At 40.5% G+C, this 17,366-nt stretch overlaps 1 protein-coding gene across 4 annotated transcripts in view; it reads right to left on the bottom strand.

Annotated features, from left to right (window-relative positions):
- The window catches only part of DOCK9 (dedicator of cytokinesis 9), a 113,935-nt gene extending 100,739 nt beyond the window's left edge, over nt 1-13,196 (bottom strand). For all 4 annotated transcript variants that reach the window (XM_054514125.1, XM_036393508.2, XM_054514132.1 and 1 more), the window contains exon 1: nt 12,960-13,196. In XM_054514125.1, the coding sequence (XP_054370100.1) occupies nt 12,960-13,073 (114 nt within the window). In that variant the 5' untranslated portion in view covers nt 13,074-13,196. The remainder of the gene's footprint in view (nt 1-12,959) is intronic.
- Between the last annotated feature and the right edge of the window lie 4,170 nt (nt 13,197-17,366).

Raw genomic sequence — 17,366 nt, 5'->3', positions numbered from 1 at the left:
CCTGCAAGAGTAAAAAGTGTATATCAAAACACTTCATACTTAATAGGAGTGCTCATAGAGGACCAGAAAGTTCAGACACTGATTCCTTTTGCAAATACTGTTTCTGCAATGACTGCTGCATGCAGATTTCATAGAAGAGTTTTACCAGGTAATTATCTTCAAGAAGTAAGGTTTCTTCAGAAAGAAGGAACTATGCTGAAAGTTTCTTTGTGGCCACAACAGTGAGTTTTACGATGTCTTAAAATTCTTAAGCACTTGATTTGTCAAAACTAGTGCAGAGGACGTGTTTGAATATGGATTTTCCTTAGTTATCCTCATAGTTGCTCTCCAAAATGGTAAGGAGAATATAGAAAACTGCAAGCTGGTCAGATTCACCCCAACCTCCAGGAAAATTATGATGCAAACCCTCCTGGAAGCAATTTCTTGATGTATAGACAGTAAGAGATGTATATCACTTCCAAGCAGACCACATGGATTTACTCAGAACAAATTATGCCTGATCAGCCTGTTTGTCTTCTGTGATATGATGGTTGGCTCTGTGGACTAGGAGATAGCATTGGACACTGAATACTGTTAGTGAAAGAATGCTTTGGGCAGTCTCCCATAGCATCCTTGTAGCCCAATTAGCTAGATGTGGTCTGGATGAGTGGATAAGGATAGATGAGGGGATAAGGATGACATCCTGCTGAACATGGAGTTGAACATGCTGAGCAGGCTCCTCAGGACAAGAAAGACATTGATATATTGGACTGAGACTAATGGAGAGCCATCGTGGTGTTTCACATATGAGAAAAATCTAAGGGATCTTGCATAGTTCAGCCTTAATTGAAGGCTAAAAGGAAATCTTATTGCTGTTGCAAAACCTAATGGGAAGCTAGAGAGAAGAGCCAGACTTCTTGAAGATACAGTCACAGAACAAGAGGAAACAGAAACAGAATATTCCATTTGCATAAAAGGATTTATTTACTTTCTTTTTAACCATGAAGCTACTAGGGTTAAAGTATTTCCATCTTTGTGGATATTAAAACCAGGTTGTCACAGTCTCTGAGCAACCTGCTCTAACCAGATCTGTTTTGAGCAGGGGATTGCACTAGGTGACTTCTAGAGATCTTCATTTCAGGAAGTGTATTTCCATGATTCTGTGGTGGTAAACTGGATAGCCACACACTAACCACTGAAACAGAAAGACAAAAGCTCCAAAAGAATTTCATCCTTCAGAAGAAAGCCAGTGTAGTTACTCCAGGAGTAGTCTCGAGGACAGTACGGTTAAATTCCCAGTAATTTTGACTGAGCATCTAGGCACTCAGTAAGACCCTAAGAAGAGATGTTCATCCAACAGAAACAAAAGCTACCATGACATTAGAAATACTGAGTATAGCACCAGGTTGAAGACCAGAGGCAGTTTATCATTCATACAAGATGCCACGAATGTCAAGGATCAAAAGTAAAAGGAAATGCTTATGAAAATTGGAGGAAGATTTAGTCTGTTCTACCTGTACAAGGTATTTTTTGGGTCTATTATGCCTTTTATATATTTAGAGAAGTGAGGAGGCATAAATGAAGCAATCTCAGAAATGCTATTTCAAACCTTACATACACATATGACCGGTATTATATAGGCACTGATGGAGAGATGCACACAGATTTATAGCCCTGCTAGCTGCAAAATGCTAAATATCTTAAATATGAAACCTAAAACTATTAGCTGAGAGCTGCAGAAAGCTCAATCTTCTCACAGGTCCATTCTTACATGAGTAATACACATTGATCCACAGATGAGCAATGGGATCTGCCAGTTCTGTGCCTTAAGTTCAAACTTAACTCAAACATACCCTGAGGATAGACATACCAAGAACAACCCAAAGAACTTTGGGAAGTTGACCAAGCCAATCTAAACTGAATAAATGAGCATTTATTGCTAAGCATGGGACACAAAACACCTACCCCTTTTAACTCTGCAAGCCATAACACAGAATTTCTGATATTGAAATATGCTCAGTGGACTCCATCTAGTGGTCACGTAACTTTCAGCTTTCCGAACTTAAAGTGATTATTCTGGGATTTTAAGTAGCTGATGCAATAACCATAACAGAATATTATTTCCATCAGAGAGCTACAAACCAAGACAGCAATTACAGGATATTATTTTATTATGAAACCATGATGGAATAAATAATGGTCAACAATACAGCAGACTAGGGGGAAAAAAAATCCAGTTTTTTATCAAGCTTACTGTATTCAGGTAAGAACAGCAGAAACTTCAGGCTCAGACATCAATTTTTTACTTTTAGTTTGTCTAAGAAGGTCATTCAGGTTCAGGTCTTTCTCCTTTCCTTTGTTCCGAGCTCTGCCAGGAACAAGTTCCAACTTCCCCGACAGGAGATGAATTGCTGCCAAAATATTATGCTGGGTGTATTGTCCCTTGAACTTTATCAGCAAGACTGCATACAGCAGGATTAGTTGATTTTTCTTTCCTAATAGGAACCTCATATTTAATGTGAGGAAAAACTTACTGGATCATGTTGTGTGCTCTGGCTGGGAAGAATATAATATAACAACCATATTAAGCCATATGCAATACCAGGCAAATAACTCCAAAGTGATAACAAGCCTGGCAAGCAAGAATCCCAGGATAATTTCTGAAGGAAACTAGAATAGCATCCTTCAAATAATTATGATGTGTGTCATCTATTCATTAACCTGAATGCTCTTTTTAAACTCACTGACGTTTGAGGACCAACACAGATTTAAAATCCCTTTTGGACTAGCAAACAGTGAGAGTGTGGCCTCCTTGAACATCTCTTAAAGACAAACATACTACTACAATTTTCATGTAAACCATCTATCAGATTAGATAACATGACATTGCACTTATAAGTGCCAGTGCAAGTGGGTGCAGATACACCTGGCAGAAAGACATCTGAAATGCCACTTGACAACATCACTGTACTGGGAAAAATGAGATATGGGCTAGGTGAGATTACTTTCTATCTTATTTTCACAAAGTTTCAGTTCTGTATCATTCTATTGCCTGGTATCCCTTACCAACATGGCTACAAACAAGCCCAGAAAGGCATGAAGTGAAGGGCAAGCAGATTCTCTGTCAGAATCAGCACCCTGGTGAAGGACAGGACTCCTCTGAAACCAAGGTTATAAAGACCATTATGCAACATTAAAGAGCACAGTGTGAAATAGTATTGTCAATGTGATCAAACTAGAAAAATGGATGACAACCGTTCCATCGCCTTAAAACTCAAGCCTCTTTTCTGTACATTGATACTGACAGCATTTCCATTTGACTTTTGATTTCTTGACAAACCTGTTAAAATGAAAACAAGAACTATCTTATTGACATTCGCCTCTCCATGGAAAACACCCAGCTCTTTCTGTGGAGCATCTACCTTCTCATTCATGTATGGTTCAGCACTCCTTCCAGCCCATGAAGGGCAGCTGTGCATTGGGTAACCAGTAAGGTAGCAAGATCATATATCTCCATATCAAAACTAAAGCATCCAAAGGCAGTGGGAGCTCTGGATTTGGAGGCTGAAACCAATTTTTATGTCTATAAACTCAGTCACATTGAATTCCAGGCTCCTGAAATTAACTACTTTACAATTTGGGTGTTAAAACAAGTGAAATGTATTACATCCTGCACTGATGTAACCCGATCTTTAAATGCTTTCTCTACTTCAAATTATGCAAGTTTTATCTATTCTGATTTAAATTCTCCCACTCTTTGTTGGGAGAATAATTTTATAGTAGTCAAAATATAAGCTCCTGTCTTATCTCTGAATTCAACAAGCAACTCCTCCCCACCCACAGAGTACCTGGAACTACTAAAAACAGTTTCATCTATGCCTCAAATTTCCAAACCCAGATCAGTATCTGTCAACGTGCCATTTCTTCTTAAGTCAATAGCTCCACCTGAGTATCAAAAAACACACAGAAGAACACAAAGCAGCAGCTAAGGATTATTTATTTACACTGATGGATCTATATTACAGGCTTCTCTGAACCCTAGCAGCTATGGATCAGCATTACTCCTTCTCAGGTTTGTTGTGACTACATTTATGTGTTCATCTCCCTTGGTTTTTTTTTTATTTTGGGTGGTTTGGCATTGTTTCTCTTGTCATATTTGGGTTTGGGGAAAAGTTGTGTTTTAAAGGATATTTAGCTAGCTTAGCTAATTTTATGTGAGGTCACTTGATATTTCCACTGCATGAAAAAAATATGTTTCTTAGCAGAAGAAACTTCAGAAGGGACTATTTAATTTTGACTTGTAAGGACTAACACTGTTCATTCTTCCCTGAAAACTTTAAACAAGTTTAGAAGAGTAAGGTATCATTTTGAAAAGTGACTACTTTTGTAGAGTCAGTGTCCTACATTTTTTTTCCAGTATTCTTTCCTAGAATTGTTACTAGAAGAAATTTTCTATGAGTACTATAAATACAATTAGGAAAAAAAAAGCCAGTCTAAATCATGTTTCCTTGACTTGCTCAGAATTATAAAGTTGACACTTTCTTTCTGAACTATTGTTACTGAGAATGTTGCACAAAACAAGGTCTGCTTTGCATTTAACCTTTCCATAAAAATACTGTGAATCTGATTTTTTAGGCAATGTGCAGCCTCAGCTGACTTACCTCTTCCTCCTCCCAGTCTCCAGATTGAAAAATGATCATGAACTTTCATGTTCTTTTTTGTTGTTGTTGTTTTGACACAGTTGCAGGGATTGAATTACAAATGTTGTTCTAAAGCTACCTGGTATTCTTTTCATCAGCTACTGAGCTGAAGAAAATTTCTAGCTAGTTCTCTAGTGGAATGGTCCTTTTTATTCAGAGAAGATCCCAACCCAAAACTTGGCCTGGACCCAGAGGTTTAAAACCAGAATTGCAGAAAAAGCCTCCATTAACATTGACACCAACAAGTACTCCAGTCTGAAAGAGCCTGCAATGTGCTTGAGCCACGGATGCAGTGGAGAGAGCACAGCAATGGGCCATAAAGATGATTTAGGAACTGGAGCACCCCTCCCATGAGAACAATCAGAGAGCTGGCACTGTTCAGCCTGGAGAAGGCTCAGGGGGATCCCATCAATGTGTTTAAATACCTGCAGGGAGGGTGCAAAGAGGACAGAGCCAGGCTCTGCTCAGGGATGCCCAGTGACAGGGCTGGAGGCAGCAGGCACAACCTGAAACACAAGAGCTGCCTCTGAACATCAGGGAGCACTTTTTCACTGTGAGGGTGACCAAGCATTGAAAGGTTGCCCAGAGATGTTGTGGAGTCTCCATCCTTGGAGATCCTCAAAAGCTCCTTGGACACAGCCTTGGCAACTGGCTCTAAGTGACGCTGCTTGAGGCAGAGAGTTGGACCAAATGACCTCCAAAGGTCCCTTCCAGGCTCAGGCAGCCTGGAACTCTGTGACAGAACCATGGCACTCCTTTGCATCCCATCCCTTGGAGACATCTTACCTGCTGCCCTTTTTTTTTTTTTTTTTTTTTAATTCTGGATATTCATCACCAGGCCCAAGGTAACACTGCCTAGTCACAGAATGCAATGGTTAGCTTCACCAGCCTGAGGAGCCAGATCCAGACTTCTTAACAAAGGCTTTTGGTTTGTTATTCTTCATTTTTCCCCTCACCTGAACTGCCAGGAATCTCTGGACACAGCAGGAGAATGCAGAAGACAGAGCCTGGATTCCCCATTCCTCCTTTTATACCTGATTCATTGGGCACAGATGAGGAGATGACAAACTGCTGTAACAGATGCAGCCTTACACTAAAAGAGAATCCCATTCCTCACTCTTTGCAGTCAGATTAAGACTTTTTATTTTCTTAATGTAACTGCACCAAAGCTGCTATTTCTCCCAAATGGTCACAGTGGGAGTGCAAGTAGAAGACAACATCAGCAACAGATGTTGAATTTCTCTGACCAAACCTTTGTGGTCCACAAGAGTTTTCTTCATAAAACCTTGTTTAGAGCTTCTGATTCCTTTCTGAAGAGCTTCAAATAACCTAGAACACTTTTTTTTTTCCAGATTCCATTCCACCAATGAAATTTTAGTGCTTGCTTAATACAAGAAATCCAGTCCATAATGTTAAAAGGGTTAGGTTTCAATGTGTGTTAATTTATTGCATTTTTAGTGCCAGAAGAAATCTCTATTTTGAGATAATACCTGTTTCATTCTCACAAAAAGAACTACTTACAATAAAATAAAATTTTAAAGAACAAAACCCATAACTTTCTCAAGATGCAATACCTACCACTACCTCACAGATTATTAAATTTAAGAGACCAAAGACACCATTGCCTCTGGACTAAGACAGAACATGAGTCACCTTTCACAAAGCAATCAATCAATCTCTCTATCCATCTCTCCACCTTCTAAATTAAGGTCTTGAATAAGCTACATGACCAAAATTATTGGAGTATCTTCTTGTCTTTAGAAATAAGTTATTTCAAAAATACTTCAATGAGAAAAGTGTTGTGTCATTCATGGACTACTTCTGCAACTTTTCTGCCTTGCATAATTAATGCTCTCCATAGACACAGACAGTCTAAGGAGGGGCAAGGACAAATGGATTTGTCTTTACTCTTGTAAAATTATGGAGTACCCAAGCCCAATGAAGTACTGGAGAGTGTTCAATTTCAAAATAAAAAAGAAACACTAGCTAAGGAAAGAAGTTTTACATATGTGTTCTTTTAATACATATTATTTTTTCAAGTCATTGCATTAGTAAGTTCTTCAGCCACCATCAGAAACTTCAGGTCTAAATGAGAGCTCCCTGAACACCAGCACAGAAGATGCTATTGTACTTTTTATTTCTATAAAGAACCAGTGGTATCAAACCAGCTCTAACAATTACAAAAATTCTTAAATAAAGCAATATAGGCTGTACATTTCTCAGGAGGCCACAATCAAGCTGCTTGCCATCTTGAAAACTGACCTCCCCTTGTTTGCTTCAACAACTTTTGAATAACCTCTCATTATTTTTAGAGCAGATCCATATGAATTTGGCAGAATCTCCAAGTTACCTAAAAAATACAAATATCTGGCAGAAATTACAAGCTCACAAATTGTTGATCTTGCACACACATTCATATCTCTGATGGTCATCTAATCTCAGGTACACAGTACTCACAAGAGTGCCCAATGACCACACAGGCTTAAAAATTACTTGAACATTTACACCCATGCAACAGAAAAGACAGTTTACACTAAGGGTCTAGTTTTCAAGATGAGTGGTTACAGACCTTTTTGAAGCATTTGCATTGAAGCATAATGTAGCATAACCAATGACTTGAATTGAGATACATGCTTTTAAGTTTATTGCACAAGATCTTAAAAAAATTAATAATCACAGAGTTGTGAAAGTCCCAAGTTTAAATGTAGGTGTAATGAGTTCTACTTCCATTGAGATAGAAACATCCTGATTGAGGATTAAAGGGCATGAGTAGGAGGAAGAGAGGAAAGATAAGGTATGCTGTGGTATCCCATATTGAGTAAGATGGAAAACCCAAACCAGCATCAGGTGTATCTGACATTTGCTGCATTAGAAACAACTACTTATATAAAGCACTTATTCTTCTATCTTAATTATCCTTGTCTAGCAGGAAAGAAAAAATTCCAGAAAATAATAAAGAAAATGCACCTTACAAGAATGATCTAATGTTGTTGAAAGTTTAAACATCTACCTGTTCACATAGAAACTCAACTGTCCTGTATTTTGTCTCTCAAATTGCCTTCCTGAGCAAGAACTTTAAGATTCAAATAAGTTTAACAGTATTTCTTAACAGAAATTTTAGTCCAGCCTCTGAATCTTTACAACCACAGAAATGTCCATCACACCCAGTGAGTCCCTTTTGCAGTATCAGACTTTCCAGAAATAAGTGTTCTAACTACTATCTTCTATCCAATCAAAAAGATTTATATATTGCACTTTGCAAAAATAAAATTAGCACTTTTTTAAAAATACCTTATTCTCTGAGAATTTTTATTTCCTTTACAAAAGGTAAGCAGTATGTACCATAAACTAAAATAACTTCTTAGGGTCAAGGATTAGGCTTTTTCCCCCAGGTAAACTAAGTTCAGCAGTTCAGAGTGACTGAATGAGCATTACCATTTTTAGCACGTTCCTACAAGATGAAATATGTTATGGTGATGTTCATTGCCAGCAACGATTTTTCCTTTAAAATCTTGAGTGTCAGTTCACATCTCCCTGCTTTCACTCATCCATTCATAACAATTTGCTGCTTCCAAATTCTTTATGTGTACAATTCCACATACAGAAAGATCAAGCTTCACCCATGTTTCCAGCTTTTCTGTACCCATCAGCTCTAAAAGATCCCAGTCCTTCCTCATCTCTTTAGCATTACATACCACTTTTGAATTCCTACTTGGCTAAAGGAAGCCATCAACCCTCTTTTCTAGACACACTACAACTGAAATCTGGCACTCAATGAGGATCCAAATACTCTGTTCATCACATACAGAGAAGCTGCTGTGGAGAGAAGCACACAAGCCCTCTGTGCACACAGCATATGAAATGATACAGGAATCAGAAAGGAAAGTGCCAACCCAAAATAAATATTACATCCTCCTCCCATAATCCTCCCCATTTTTGGGGAAACACTGTATTAAAAACTTGGCAATAATACAGCATAGAGTGCACCTCATCATCTTATCTTATGGAGTTGAGATTCACAGGAAGCAGTGATCAGGACTGGAAGGACCAAGTTGACATAATTATCTTATAAAGAAAAGAAGGAATACCAATGAATTTGAGATCAAAGACTCAGTAGGAGGTCCAAGCATTGCCTTTGTGATATACTGATTTTCTACCATGTCTGAAAAGCTGAATTTCTGGAAGAGTTTTAGAACTCAACAGCTCCATCAGGTATCTGAACTTAATGTATGAAAACCAAGACTCTCTTAAGATACAGTTCTAGCCTTTAAATAATTAAAACCTATTTTACATATCCAAATCAAAAAGAAGAACTGTATAGAGCAATTTGGGAATCTCTCAGATTTCATCCTATTTCCCATATCGCAAATTTCTTCTGAATAATATTAATTTTGACATGGGGGAAACAACTTTTGCTGCATTATTTGGCATATTTAATCATTTTCATTATCTGCATATTTGACAAAGGCATTTTATTCACAGCTAGGCTAAAGCAGATCAAATTTCATAGGCCAAACATTATCTTAATTGCTTATTATCATTAAATGCCAGCTTTAATATAGGTATATTATTATAAATAACCCTAATGTAGAGTAATTTTGTCTCTGAGATGAGTTATCATTAACATACTACTGAACGAGACACTGATCTGTATGCAACATGCTTTGAGTAACTCATCATCACTTAAAGACATCACTTTCAATTATGCATAATACTAAAACTGCATTGAAAACTGCTCTTGGCAAGATTGCTGGTTTAAGAGACACACTTGTCATCCCCATAATCTTCTCTCTCAGACATAAATGTATTTGGGTGGCCAGAGGCATCAAATTAAGTCACATGACAAGTCTGAAGTCAAAACAACATCAACAATGCACAAGAGGATATTCAGCAAGGATGCTACTGTCAAGGAGAAAATATAAAAACTGAATCCAAATAATCAAGAAATACATGATGTGCCTTACAACACAGTGAAAAGCTGATTGCCAAATAACAAGATTTCCTTTCAGCCAACCAAACTGTACTTGTTGGTTCAGCAAACTATATCCAACAGATCCAACAGAGAGAACGTATGAGATGTCAAATGCTGACAAGACAGCTTGCTTCATTCTGTCATGAAAACTAGCTTGGCAAACCACATCTGCTTCATGTTCTTTTACTACACAGTCAAGTTATTTAGTCTGTCAGCTGGCTGAAAGTCTCTGACTTTCAGATCCAATGAAGAGCTATCTGAAAATTTAAGATATACCACACTACCCTGGTGACATGCTGTTTTCAGTTCTCTTTCATCAATATAATCTCAAGGACATTAATAAAATAGAAAAAAATAAGCATATTTTAGTAATGTGATCTAATAAACCCCATTAAATATGGGCAAAGCTTTTCTTTCCCTTTTTAATGTAGCCACACATTGTTGATTGTAAAAATGGATGGAACTGTTAAACAGTAGCCACAATAGCAACTTATAGAATCTACTCAAGCTCAGAAATATTCGTAGCTCCCATTTATCTGCTACTGCAAGTAATGACTGCATGTTTTGCATCACTGCTCAGTACGTTCTGCTGCAGGGATGTACAGTCCAAAGTAATAGCTGGTTGTAAAGATCTGGACAGATCATCCACCATGAACTACTAGATGGAAAGAATTCCTTCCTACCTCCAGATTCTACACTGCACCACTAGTCAATGGCCAACAGCAGTTTTTCAGTAGTGGAAAACCTCAGCACTTGCTCATGGGCAAGTGATGACAGTAAGATCCCTTTAGTAACCAGTGCTCAACTATGTTTTAAGCAAGACAATTTGTTGACAACTCAGTTGAAAAAATCCTGGGAAAGTGCTTTATCAAAGAGCTGTGAGAGGCAGCTTTGGAAGGAAAGTGGGTCTCCTTTACTTTAAGTCCCACATCTGAACAGAGCATTCCACAACTACTCTAACACTGGTAAGACTCGTATTTTCACCAGGTCAGTCTAAGAGATTGTTCAGATAACAAAGCCCAGAACCTCCAACAGATAAGAAACAGGTCAGTCTGTCAAACTTAGAGATGCAAAGGTTTTTTTTTAAGTCTTCTATAGCAAAAATCAATACTATCCCATCAAAATTTCTCCTTTAAAAAAGTACTATTTCATTCCAAACATCAATGTTCAACAAAAAGAGTTACAGTATATTAACAGGAGGAAGAAAATGTAAATGTAAACTTGCAATTACTAGCCTTTTACTTCATTATTTAAACAGTGTGTGGACAAGAACATTGGAGTTCAGTGATAAAAAGAACAGCACTGATAGTAAGAGAGACATAGCAGCCTGGGCCAAATACTGCTGAAATAGGAAGGTGAACTTCAGCACAAGACTGCATGTGAGGGAGATGGGGATTCAGCTTCATGCATCAAGCTAACATAAAAGGATCAAAAACCTGACATGAATGTTAAGTCACCCCTTCTGCTCTCTAAAATGCTGATGAAGACCTTATCCAGGATAAGCTTAAGACAGTACATCACTCCGCACCATCAATTCTTTAATCTCCATAAAATTCTGCAGAACATGCTGTTGTGACAGCATAAAAACACCTGGCACTAATGTGCCTATCACCCTATTACGTACTTAATAATCTAATTAATCCAGGTTCACCATTATTATGGTCAAACTGAATTAATTAAAGATGCACATAAATATTTTCCAACTCACTGACACTAGTCATGAGTGAACAAAGGAAAAACCTTCTAAAGGCAGAGGAGGGAATAGCAGGGTTGCAAACTACTGCAAAAAAAAAAATTAGGTCATGAAAATACCTAAATATTTTTTGTGCCCCCCCCAAAACGAAAAATATTTTAAAATGCATATATTCTTTTTCCACAGTTGCCAAAAAGTACTTGATCCCTGGAGAAGTGTTAACATATTTGGATGTTTGCTCCATGTAAATGTGCTAGCACCTTGTGGAAAGATGTCAGCATCCAGGAAGACTCCAAACTCTGCATATTTTATAAATTCTGTGATGCATAGATGAATAAAGGGCAATTTCGTTTTAGAGCCATTGTCTTTTAAAAAAAAGGTATTTGTCTTTCAATCACAGCTACAGCATTTGTTACTCTCAAAACACACCGCTGTGACAAGACACTGTCCCAACAGGAGGTTTAAAAAAAGACAAGATCATACTTAGCAAGAGCTAATAAAAAAGGACAGATCAGCTTCCAGTATCAGGAACGCCAGCACCAAAAATTCTTCAGTTTCGAAGAGTTAAATGCTTACTGAAACATTCCCCTTGGAGATAACAAAACCACAAAGAAAACAAATGCATACCATGAATAAGAGTCCCAGGAGAGAAACCCTGGAAAGTCTTACTGAGGCTGTTTAAGATGTCATCACCTGCTGCCTCAGTACAGCATCTGACAGAATTAAATTCTTAGGGTTGGAAAGGGCTCCCAGAGATCATCTAGTCCAAACCCCCTGCCAAAGCAGGTCACCTGCAGCAGGTGACACAGCAACACATCCAAGTGGGTTTCAAATGTCTCCAGAGAGGGAAACTCCATGAGCTCCCTGGGAAGCCTGTTCCAGTGGTCTGCCACCCTCAATGGAAAGAAGTTCTCCCTCATCTTGAGGTGGAAATTCTTGTGTCTATGGCCATTGCTCCTTGTCCTTTTACTGCGCACCACTGAAAACAGTTTGGCACCATCCTCTTGACACCTGCCTTTGAGATATTTATATGCACAGATAAGATACCCTCTCAGCCATCTCTAAACTGAAACACCCGATTTAGACAACTATTTACACAAATTCACTTTCAGCAGTTTCAATTAAATGAACGCGCCCAACTGTGCACTGGAGAGAGCAGCAACCATGTGCGAGCAGGGTACAGGACAGCGGGATAAACAACACACCAAAACATCCCTGCTGCACTTGCCAGCGGTCACCTTCCATTCCGCACGACACAACGAAAAACTGCATCTTAGTTGTAAAGAGAGCAGCGAGATGAAAAATCACTTTCGCGCCGCAATTTCGACACACGCGAAAGCGGCCGTGTCCCGTCAGGCCGGGCGCTCCCGCCCGTTCCACAGGTGAAGTTTGCGGGGAGCGGCGGGAGCGCCCGGCCGTGCCCGCCGGGAGCCGCATCCCCCGCGGCCGGCAGCGCCCGCCCCGCACCTCGGCCCGCCGCAGAGGGATCAGAGCCCGCCCGCCCGCCGCCGTGACAGCCCGGCGAGGATCAAAGGGCCCGTCTGCTCCCGGGGGCCGCCGCCGCAGCCCCGCCAGGCCTGGGCCGGAGCCCCGCCTGGGCCGCCGCCGCACTCACCAGGAGGACGGAGCCGCGCACCACCTCGGAGACGCTCTGCCGCAGCTCGGCCGCCGTGCCGGGCTTGCTCAGCGCCCGCGTGAACTTCCGAGTCTCTGGAGCCACGAGTGCCATGGCTGCTGCCTCCGCGCTCCCTCCCTCCCTCCCTCGGCGCGGGGCCGCCGCAGCCCTCCCGGCGTGGCCGCCGGACGGACGGACAGGGGAGCCGGACAGCCGGGGCTGGCCGTCGGGGGCGGGCAGGGCAGGCAGGGAGCGCAGCCCCGCCGCCGCTGCCGCCGCCGCCGAGAGCCGCGGGCAGCCCCTCCCTCCCCGCTTCCCTCCCTGCCCCGATTGGCGCGGCCGCCAGCGGGGCGGGGGGCGGGGCCTCGCCGTGCCCACCTGTTCCCGCAGCGCCCTTCTGATTGGCTGCCGGGTTACCTGCCCGGCTGCGGCTCCGCGCCCCCATTGGCCCGGCGCGGAGCCGGGGCTGCGGCGGGGCGGGGCCGGGGCGAGCCGGAAGTTGCCGCCTGCGAGCGGCCCCGCCCCGGCGGGAGCGGCAGCGGCGGCTCCTCTGTGGCGGTGCCGCGGCCGGGGCTGCCTGCCCGCGCTGCTGCTGCTGCTACTGCTGCTTGTACCTGCCCGGGGGAGGGAGGCATCCTGCCCTCTACTCAGCCCTGGTGCAGCCGCATCTGCAGTGCTGTGTCCAGTACGGGGCAGGGGAGTCCTGGAGCGGGTCCAGCGGCGGGAAACAAAGATATGAGGGACTGGAGCATCTCTCGTGTGAGAACAGGCTGAGGGAGCTGGGCCTGCTCAGCCACGAGAAGAGAAGACTGAGACAGGACCTCATGAACGTCTATCAGTGTCGAAGGGAGGGTGCCAAAGGATGGAGCCAGGCTCTGCTCGGTGGTTCTGAGCAGCAGGACAAGAGGCAGCGGGCAGAGACTGATGCATAGGAAATTCCACTTGAATATAAGGAAAAACTTCTTTACTGTGAGAGTGACTGAGCACTGGAAAAGGTTGCCCAGAGAGACTAAAGATTCTCATTCACGGGAGATTCAAGAACCTCCTGGACACAGCCCTGTGCTTGGGATGACCCTGCTTGAGCAGGGAGGTCGGGCCAGACATCCCACTGTGGTCCCTTCCAACTTTGTCCCCTCCAACCTTGCCATTACGTTATTCTGTACCCATAGACAAACGTGCACATGGAGCTGTATAAGTGAAAGAGTCCAAAACTTTGGGAAATGTTTTGTGGTAAGAGCATGTGTGCTGCTCATGCATCCAGCTTTTTCTCTGAGGCTTTCCTTTTTAATTTTTTTGCCCTCACAAATTGTATCTGTTTGTAGGTAAAGTTGCACATGTCCTTATTTGAGTAAGGATTGCAAAGGTGATGAGGGCTCTGGAGCATTCCTCAGGAGGAGAGAGTGAAGGAGCTTGGCCTGTTTGGTCTAGAGAAGAGAAGACTGAATATTAATTGCATTAATGCATATAAATGTCTCAAATGCAGGTCTCAAAAGGATAGTGCCAGACACTTCATGGTGCTCAGTGACAGGATGAGGAGCAATGGCCATAAACACAAGAATTTCCACCTCAAGACAAGGGAGAACTTTCCATTGCGGGTGGCAGACCACTGGAACAGGCTTCCCAGGGAGGTCACCTGCTCCAGGTGACCCTGCCTTGGCAGGGGGGGTGGATTAGATGATCTCCTGAAGGCCTTTCCACCCCTAAGAATTTGATTCTGTGGTTCTGTAAAAGTGTGAATGCCTCTAGCAAGTTTAATTACCACGAGTTCCTGCTGAGAGCCTGGCTGGCAGCACTGCTGGAAGGTATGCAGGCATTAGACACATTTAAATGCCTGGAGCATTTGAGAGCATTAGAGCTTGTGCACCTTTATCTTCTTAAGCACCTTTTTATATAAACTAACAACACTTCTCAACAACACTGAATATAGAGCTTACCACTGAGGGAGGGAGGGACTGAGGGTCTGAGTGCTGTGGACAAGGGGTAAGGGGGCTTTCAGGCGGACAAAAAATAGCACAAAGTGTTTATGTGTGAGGATGCACACACTGCTGGATAAAGGGCCTACTTTTTTGGCTGCTTCACAGATACATCTGTAACTAATAAGATTCCAAGTAATTGAGGTAATTCCTTCAGAAAGACAGAGGATAAAAAATGTTCAAACACACAAATATGTATCTTACACAGAGTTCTTGTCCTTGAAGGATCTTTGCTACAGATACTCTGCAGACCTGCAGCAAAGACTCATTTATTTATTATTTATTCAAATGCATGAGCTGGGATTTTTTACTAGGATGTTTGTCACAACTTGAGTGTTCCAACTAGTTTATACCTTAAGAAAGATATAATGTGCAGAGAGTGGGACTTGCCAGGCTCACTAAAGATCACTAGAGTTTCTGTTATCACAAGTCCAAGGCCTGGTGTGTTTATGAGTCAATATTTAGGCTGATAAATCAGAAAATTGCATATTGGTGAGAGAGATTATCTGAATACACAACTGGATCAGCAGTTATGTAAACATTTAGCTAGAATGAGTTATCTTATGATCATCTTTTTAATTTTTGTATCTCAATCTGTAGGATATGTCTAGATCTCCAACCTCCACAAGTAAACATGCCCTAGATTTTATATAAATAATAGATGATTATTTTCTAAAATTAAATAATTTGTTATTTTCAGAGCTCTCAGGTTCTCAGGTTAAATTCTGACAATTCTGACCAATATAAAACCAGTTTAATCTAGAGATTTTAACCGTTGCTTGAATGTAAAATGGAATAATTTAACTATGTTTGCATAATTTAGCTGTGTTTGTTATCTATAAATAATTATCATATGTATTATGTATTTTCCTGGAAAAAAGACAGTGTTCCAAGTCTGAAAAAACTGAATGACACCTGTATAGGTAGAGATATGTAGGAAAATTGGTAAAAGATAGTTTACTTAAGAAAACCATACAGAATACCAAAAAAAATAGATTATGACAATCATCAGAGTTTCTTTTCAGCTAAACACATTCAGTTAAAGAAAAAAAAAAAGAAAGTGACAATTCTGTGTATAAAACAAAAGGAAAATATGAAAGCTGGTAAACAGAAATGGTAAATTACAGCTGTGAAACAATGAGAATGACTAATAGTAGCTAAATATAGGAATGAAAAATCTTGGATCATTGCCTAAAGGGCAAGGGGAATAATTTTTTTTAAAACATCAGGATCAAAAAAGAAAAAAAATCTAGACAATGGCACAGTTTCCCTACTGCTTTGGAATACACAACTTTCAGTAACAATGCCAATGCATAAAAGCATTTGGTTTTTAATAGAAACCTGGGTAATGCAGTAATACTTCATGGATGTAATTGCAAATGTTTTATTCAATCAGTACTTAGTAAGGATGCTAAAGAGCAACTGGTAAAGGTTAGAACATTTAAACTTTCAAGACCAACTAAGTTATGGCACAGAGTTTTATGGGATTCTAAATCATTCATGGTAAAATCAACCTGTGTTTTTTCCAGAATGAAGAAGAGAAACTGACTTGGTGTCCATTAGAAGTGTAAAGCAAAGGGGGTTTGAAGCTAAAATAACATGATGAGACTCTTTGGCAAAATCTTGAAAGTCAAAAGTAAGAATCACATGTAGAAATTAAAGAATTATTGAGTTTCTAATATCAACATGATTTGCTGAAATTTCGGCCTGTTGCTTAATGGGATTAGTATTTTACCTGGGAAGGGTCACTGTATAATTATGAGTTCCTATGAAGACATTAATGTATATTCTATTGAATGCTAATATTCTATTAAAAATATATTTATACAAAACTTGCTATGTAGCTTTATCTGAGAAAAAAAAAATAGATGCAGGAAAGAAAGTCATCTAAGTACAAAGAATATTTAAAAGTCAAATTATAGAAGTGTTGTGGTGTGGTTATGAACAACTCAAGAAGATTCATGCTTATAGTACAAACTTTGGATTTAAAAGTGAAGGAATATTAAGAAGAAGTAATGATGATGTTATATATGGCATTCATCAAACTTTTACTGGAATAGTGGGATTGCATTTTAACACAAATGATTGACAAACTGGAAAAGCCAGGAAAATCTGCCTTGCAGCAAGAGAATGAAGAAGCATCTGTCTAGCTTATACAAAACCTTGATCATAATGTACTAGGATTTATAAGAGAATTTCAAATATTAAAAGTCCCTTTAATCTGTCAGCTAAGATGACAGTGAGAACCAATAAATGGCAGGTGAAATTATACTCATGTAGAGTAACATCCTTCTCTTTTAGCCACAAGAAGAGTAATTTGATATTATCCCTAAAGACCCACTAAGCTCTATTTCCGAATTTCTAAATTAAGATTCAATGGCTTTTCTAAATCCTGTGATCTAAGTCATCCCTCAAGTTATGGACTCAAAGCAAA

Source organism: Molothrus ater, chromosome 2 (genome assembly GCF_012460135.2).
Source record: "Molothrus ater isolate BHLD 08-10-18 breed brown headed cowbird chromosome 2, BPBGC_Mater_1.1, whole genome shotgun sequence".
In the NCBI taxonomy this organism is placed as follows: Eukaryota; Metazoa; Chordata; class Aves; order Passeriformes; family Icteridae; genus Molothrus; species Molothrus ater.
The sequence above is the reverse complement of the archived record's forward strand: the minus strand, read 5'-3'. Positions and strand labels throughout refer to the sequence as shown.